Source organism: Canis lupus, chromosome 33 (genome assembly GCF_003254725.2).
Source record: "Canis lupus dingo isolate Sandy chromosome 33, ASM325472v2, whole genome shotgun sequence".
In the NCBI taxonomy this organism is placed as follows: domain Eukaryota; kingdom Metazoa; phylum Chordata; class Mammalia; order Carnivora; family Canidae; genus Canis; species Canis lupus.
The window spans coordinates 31,519,141-31,526,797 of NC_064275.1; the positions used below are offsets into that span (position 1 = coordinate 31,519,141).

A 7,657-nucleotide genomic window follows, 5' to 3' on the forward strand; every position below is an offset into this window, starting at 1 on the left:
CGTGTAATGTGGAAAGGAATTACAGTTGACCTTTGAACGGCACAGGTGTTAGAGGTGCTAACTGCCCCTCGCCCCGTGCAGCCCAAAATCTGTGTATAAATTTTGACTCCTCAAAAACTTAACCACTGGGGCAGCACCTGGGTGGCTCAGTTGTTAAGCATCCGACTCTTGATTTCAGCTCAGGTCATGATCTCAGAGTTGTGAGATCAAGCCCTGTGTTGGGCTCCTTTGCTCTTTTGTGCTCTCTGCCTCCCTCCCTCCCTCTCTCTCCAGTAAATAAATCTTTAAAAACAAAACAAAACTACTGATAGCCTACAGTTGGCCTTACTGATCATATAAGCTGTCAGTTAACACATATTTTGTATGTCGTATGTATTATATACTGTATTCTTAAAGTAAGCTAGAGCAAAGTGTTACTAAAAGAAATCATAAGGAAGAGAAAATAAGTTTTTAGTACTGTGTTTTACAAATCTGCGTAATTGGACTTGCACAGTTCAAACCCATATTGTTCAAGGGTTAGCTGTATTTGTTATTTGGATCACCTGAAGAATCCTATTATCTAGTCTCTTCTGAATCCTAATGCCAAGTATTTTCTTGTAGACTTCTTTTAAGATGATGATAGTTCTTTTTAGTTATGACAATAAAGAGGCTACTAGATAAAGATCTCCAGCCTCCCCCGCCCCCCCAGTCCTCATACAGCTTATTTGTGACCACAATTTTTGCCTGTGAATTCTTGGTACCAGTGCATCTTTTTGTGTTTTGTTGATAAAATTAAGACTTTCAAAGGTCTTCTAGTTTAAGATTTTTTTTTTAAGATTTTAAAAAAATTTTATATTATTTTTGCTGTTCTCTGCTGGTCAATTTAGAAACACATGTTTCAAAACATGTTATAGCAAATTTGCCTTCTTTGATGATGAAACCATTTTGGGTATCAATATTAAAATGCTTTACTTACCTCAGTTATGTTACATTTCATTTTGTGAGATTACTTCAATTGAGATTAAACCTAGTTGCAGCTTGAGGTACATGTTGATGGGACAACAAACACCATGGGGTTTAAATTTTGTTTGAAGAAGTGACAGCCAGAGTAATTAGAAGTTGACTGTTCTTCAGAGGTGACTATAACTTACGTCTCAGTACAATCATTTTAGTTTTATTTCAGTTTTATCTCAAATTTCAATTAAATTCTGAGGACCTATATTGAATCTACATTTTTGTATAACTAGGGACTGCTTTCTTGTTCTTAAAAGATTGTTTATCTAAGATCACATTCATTAAAAACATTTGGATTGATCCAGAAGAATTTCAATGTCAGCAGAGCTTTTTATAATGAAATAATACTAAGAAATAGTGCTTGATTTATACTTTTCTATGTACTTCTTTCCAATAGTGGAACACCGGGGGAAGCTATAATTATAAAACAAAGTTGTTTTTTTATAGTAATGAAAACATGTGAAAAGAAGTGATTGACAGTAAACACGATCCAGGTTCTAGTTTTGACCTAACAGTATTTTCATCGTGCTTTATTTTTTGAAAGATGACATGAATAGTAATAATAATAATAATATTTGTATACTACTTTCTTCCAAAAATGAGCAGCTAGCTGGCTGAATTGCTAGGAGCAATGGTATAATCTGGGATAGAATACGGGGGTTTTCATATTAAATATTAAAAATATTTTCTTTCATTTGGATTTTTTCCATTTATTTGTTGTACTCAGAAGTCATTTCTCTTATTTTCCTGCGTTGATGTATTTTGCTTTTAAAAACTTGTTAAGAACAAGCAGATCTTAATCTACTTGTATATTCTTTTTTTCCCTTATTTTCTTAGGAGTCAGTGGATCGGTGGGGAAAATGCTGCTTGTCCTGGGCTCTGGGCTGTAGAAAGAAGGTACCAAAGGCAAAGTATATGTATCTGGCTCAGGAGCTCTTGGTTGATCCAGAATGGCCACCAAAACCTCAGACAACAACGGAAGCTAAAGCTTTAGTTAAAGAGAATGGATCATGTCAAATCATCACCATAACATAGCAGTGCATCACTCTCGGTGGTATGCTAGTAGCAGGAGAATGCAATTTTAGGACATTCTGATCCTGTGTGTCGGAATGGCACCATTTCAATTTATGTCCCTTCTAATAGCTGATACTAGAGCCTTTTTTTTTTTTTTTTTAATAAACAGAACAGAACAATAAGATTGGCCTGTCAGTTAAATTAATAGTCTGTAAAGTCCTATATCTTCTTTCAGTAACTACATAATACATATATTTCCAGAATTTTTTGTTAACCTCAGTGATACTCTTTATATAGGGTACAGAAGAAAGATGGTATTTGATAGGCTTTTAGACATTAGCTTCTGAGACTTGGTTTATCTGTTTAAATTTATTATTTTCCTCACTCGCTTATTAGAAAAAGTCCTCGTTTATATACCAGCCCTAAATTTGCTATTGATCAATAAAATGGGTGTTAATTACCCTCCAGTGAAAATAGGTAGAAAGCCTGTTTTCTTTTGGTTCCAAAATTTCTTGCAAAGACTTCCATATATACCTACACCTGTTCCCTTTGATAGTCTAGGAGTTAGTTTTATGGTGTTGCTTATAGAATAACTCAGGTAATTTCCATTTATGGTTTTATATTTTCTGTACAAACTGCCTGGGTTTTATTTTTCTAATCAGCAAGGTGCTTCACTGCCTTCTTCAGACGTCCCTCAAAGCTATTAAACAGATCTTGTGGTATGTCTCCTGTCAGTAGTATAATTTACTTCACTTAAATGTTGTAGGACCATTTTCACTGGGAAAGAAAGTTTTTTGTTGTTGTTGTTGTTGTTTTGCAATAGATGTAGGTCTGTCTGATATCTCTTTTTTTTTCTCTCAGGTTTTATATAATTTTAAATATTTTTATTTTCTATCTTTTTAATTACTTAAAGACATAGGATAATAGTGAATTGGGTTTTGTTTTTTGTTTTGTTTTAGTCTTTTGAGTTAGACTTTCACCTACTAAAATATTTAAGGGTTGATACATGTCTCTCCTATGAATAATGAGGCTTAAAAATGAGTGGTTTTGAGTGACTGCTTCTTCAAAACAGTATGAACTCGCTGAGTTTGTTTTATGCCATTAGGTGGCGCCAGAGGTCAGAGTTTACCTGTTTAAGATGGGATGTTTACAAAGGAGCATTAATTTGGATGTAAAAATTTGTGGGAGGAAGAAAAAATGAAATAAAGTTAAAGAATAGACATTAATTGGGCCAAAAGAAATGTGAAAAGCATTTTTCACCTTTCTGTTTTTTCTGGTTATTTTTAAATTCGAAACAAAATTAAAGTAACCTTAAAAATGCCTTTCTGGTGCTCGCTTCTGCAGCACATACACAAAATCGGAACAATACAGAGGAGATTAGCATGGCCCCTGTGCAAGGATGACACGCAAATTCGTGACATGTTCCATATCTTTTCAGCTTGGGGCGTGATCCTGGGATCCGGGATCGAGTCCTGCGTTGGGCTCCCTGTGAGGAGCCTGCTTCTCCCTCTGCCTGAGTCTCCTCTGCCTCTCTCTCTGTCTCTCATAAATAAATAAATCTTTTTTTTTTTTTTTTTAAATGCCTTTCTGGGTAAGATCCAGCAGTTTGGCAAAGCCCACAGTTCTGATAAACACAGAAATTGCTATGCTATAAAACGGACACTAAACTAACTAAACTATGTGACATTATCCTGTGTTCTTCCCTAACTGGTAGTAGGCTTGTGCTGTCCACTTCCAGCTGATCATTGTTTTTCTGATAGATATTTACCAGTTTATCAGATGTTAGCCAGAGCTCTAGAACCACATGGTTCTCATTTTTTATGCTGCAGAGACCTGAATGATGTTAGGTAACTATAGGAAAATGTAAGTTACACTCAGGATCACTGTTAACTGCTATTGCCACTGATGATTCTTACAAAAATATTAATCGAAGTTTTCCATCAGAAAGCATAATATGATATTAATACACATTAGATAAGAACAGTTGTTCATGAATGAACAATTTTGTGAAGCTATGCATCTTAGACCTCTTGAGCTGTGAATTAGCACTGTTTTCTATAGTTACTTACTCTTGATCATTTTCTGGTTTCCACATTCATTTTCAGTATGTATAAACATTATTCTTAAAGTGATTTCCCAGAATTGTAGATTTTATTCTTTGATTTAAATACTGAAGCATATAATTAATGACTAAATAGCAGCTTAGAAATCCAGTTACCGGATTGTATTTAACATCTTTAAGAGCATGATCATAAAGAGCTGTACTTTTTACACCTTTCTCTTTTTTTAACATTTAGATTTTATGAGTGTTTTATATCTCATTTGTCCATATTATTTTCAAAGGAGTGAGGTTTTTAGGTAGCTGGAAGAGCATCTGTAGGAATCAGATTTGAACATAGACAAGGTGGGTTGTTCAAGTTGCAATTGATGGTTTCCAGAATATTATTTGAAGAATGTCTGTGAATCTAGGTGTGGGTCCTACTCAGTGCCATAGATAGGAGGAGTTCTCTCTCTGTAGGTCACCGTTACATAGTAATTTTGATTCTGAACTTCACATTAAATTATTTGAGTGTATACAGACCTAAATTTAAAAATCTGTACATATCTTATTTTGATGTATTAAAGATTAATAAATATTGCCGATTTAAATTTTATTTATGCACATACTTAAAGGACAGAAATGTCCGGAAAAGTAATTGTTAAATAATGATATGTAACTTTTTAACTTTTTAAATAAATAACAAGATTTTTAATGTGTGTCTCCCTCAGGGTTGTTTAAAGTTTTTTTTTTTCTCCCTCAGATATAAATAGTGGTAACTATATGTTTTGTATCTTCTAGCACCAACTGCTGTAAAGCAATGCTGCAAATAATGCTTGAATAAAAGTGGCTAAGCCAACAACAAAATAAATACTTTTTATATTAGTTTTATAATTCCTACATTCGAGAGCTTTCCAAATTGCACTTGCATTTAAACAGAACTGTTGCGGTCTTAACTGTATTTATTTTGTCTCCCATGTTTGTGAAGATACTGCACAGTTTCAGAGGCATGGTAAATAACATATCAGTGTTTATGTATTTTGTTCCCCAAACGGCTATAGATAATAATATCCAGAGAAGAGCAAAATCCAAGCTTTAAAAAAACCTTCTAAATCGCATGCATGCAATTTTGACATATCCGAAAATAGGTTTTTGTATATTTATGGTGGGAGGTGATGGGGAACTTTTGACAAAATGTGCGATGTTAATTTTTGTATAGTCTGTGGGCATTTACACATTTTTAATGTAATTAAATTTTAATGTAATTAAATTAATAAGATAGCTACTTCCTGTTATGATTTGTGAATTCCCTAAGACTTTGGATTTTTTTTAAGTAACTTTATATCAGAAATGATACTGCATCTTTATATTTTTTAAATTGTATTGCTGCTCAAGAATGGTACCCTGATGTCAAAAAGGCATACATTCATAATTGTACATTTAGCATTGTAAATTCATAATCTTTTTTGGATTGAAGCTATTCAAAATAAAAATTTAAATGAATGAAATAACATTTCATTTCTGTGTCCTTACACATTTGTTTGCCTTTTAGCCATACAAATACTGCCCTCTCTGGATTTATTTTCCTACTTCGTATTTTCCCATTTCCTTTGTTTAACTTAGAATTTTTGAAGGGGATAAATACTGTTTTGCACATATATATCACATCATGTGTGTGACCATCCAGTGGAAACCCATTCGTTAGTCAGATACGATGTAGAACCAAACGTTATTTGTATGGAGGCCGGAGGGCAATCGTGAAATGTTGAGACAAGAGGCTTAGAATCTACTAACAGTTGGGAAGATCCAGCCACGTCAATGCCACGTAAAATCGTGTAAGTTTGAAGTCAAGTGGCAGCCGTGGCTACGAAAAGAGTGTTCCCAAGGAGAGAGAAGCTGTGGAACTGTGCATTGTCCGAGAAACGTCAGAGAAGGCAGGATTTGTGTTGGCCTTTGTACTAGGCGGGAGACGTTTCTGGGTATCCCGGGTTCTACAGGAGGTGTGCGTCCTCTGCCGTGGCCTCCGCACTGCTGTGGTGCGATGGACTGGGTGGTGTGAAGGGTTAGAGTCCCAGGTTCCTTACGGCCACTGTGCTTTGTGGTCATGACCCCGCAGCCCCCGTCTTCCTTGGCTGTTACTGTCAGGTGCTGTATTTTGAGTGTATATTGCAGGGAAGGATGGGGTTGGAGGAGTTTGGAGGAGAACGTCAGCTGTTCAGGGTTGGGGTTTCGACTGCTCCGTAAGCGCACAGAGATCCCTCCAGTGCCCTGGTCCCCGAGTCTCCCCTCACTGAGGAGACCATGTCTCCTCCAGGCAGACAGCTATGCTTTGGAAAGGCCAAACCTTATAGGCTGGGGTGACTTTAATGCAGAAGTTGCCTCTTAGCAGAGCAGATTTCTAACCTGTTAACATGAATCCAAAATTCAAAGGACGTGAAAACACGGGAGCCATCAGCTTCATTGTTCAAAATAACTGCTCCACACCTCATCCAGGAGTATCTGGGTGGCCCTGGGGCTGGGGTCGTGGTCCCGGGCAGAGTCCTGGGTCGGGCTCCCCACGGGGAACCCGCCTCTCCCTCTGCCTGGGTCTCTCTTTCCCTCTGTGTCTCTCATGAATGGATTAAAAAAACCTTAAACATCCAGGTTTTCAGCGAATGGACTCAACAGTGTGCTACTGTCCACAACTTCCATATCCTTGGCATTCAGAATATTAATATTCTCTTTCCAAAGAATAAAACTTGGAGGTCCTTCTGATCAGAGCACTTCCTCGGGAAGTAGGCCACAGCAGCTTACCCGAATTTGACACAAAGTCTTCTTCTGATTTAAAATCTACACAAGAATTCTATTATATATGTGTGCTCTGTTGCCTTTGTTTTACATCATTCTGTGTATCTTAGACGTTGGCACTGAAGTCCACAAGGCATTGCATTGCATGGATGTTTCATACTTTAGAAATTTCACTACTTTCCTATTGATGGTCATTTAGGGGTTTTTGTTTTTTCTACTACAAACAACCCTGTAGTGTTTTTGTGCACAATTATTTTTAAGTAGGCTCCACACCCAACATGGGGGCTTGAACCCTTGACCTTGAGAGCGAGAGTTGTATGCTCTACTGACTGAACTCTTGGGTGCTCCATTTTGTGCACAAATTTTTAAAAAATATTTTATTTATTCATGAGAGACACAGAAAGAGGCAGAGACACAGGCAGAGGGAGAAGCAGGCTCCACGCAGGGAGCCCGATGTGGGATCGATCCCGGGTCTCCAGGATCAGGCCCTGGGCTGAAGGCGGCGCTAAACCGCTGGGCCACCCGGGCTGCCCCTTGTGCACAAATTTTAATGAGCCTAGATATAGAATGTATTTTTAGCAGTGTAACTGCTGGGCAAAGGGTATGTATATTTTTAATTTAGTTGATACTGCTAAACTTTTTCCCCAAAAGTTTGCTCCAATTTATATTCCCATCATTGTAGTATGAGAATGTTTCTTCACATTTCTTAAAATGCTGGATATTTTCAGGCTTTAAGCATTAAAAAGTTATTTCAGTTTGGTGTTGGTGCAGGGATTATCAAATAGCCCAGGAACAGACTCCCAGATTCATGAGATGTTGGTTCAT

General features: G+C 36.9%; 1 protein-coding gene and 1 non-coding gene across 9 annotated transcripts in view; both read left to right on the forward strand.

Moving 5' to 3' along the window:
* ATP13A3 (ATPase 13A3) overlaps positions 1-5,556 on the forward strand; it is a 98,985-nt gene extending 93,429 nt beyond the window's left edge. For all 8 annotated transcript variants that reach the window (XM_025473236.3, XM_049105237.1, XM_025473243.3 and 5 more), the window contains one exon: positions 1,831-5,556. In XM_025473236.3, coding sequence (XP_025329021.1) covers positions 1,831-2,028 — 198 coding nt within the window. In that variant the 3' untranslated portion in view covers positions 2,029-5,556. The remainder of the gene's footprint in view (positions 1-1,830) is intronic.
* LOC112641701 (U6 spliceosomal RNA) lies at positions 3,336-3,441 on the forward strand. Its single transcript, XR_003124783.1, has one exon. It is a non-coding gene; the product is annotated as a U6 spliceosomal RNA (small nuclear RNA).
* Positions 5,557-7,657: the final 2,101 nt, after the last annotated feature.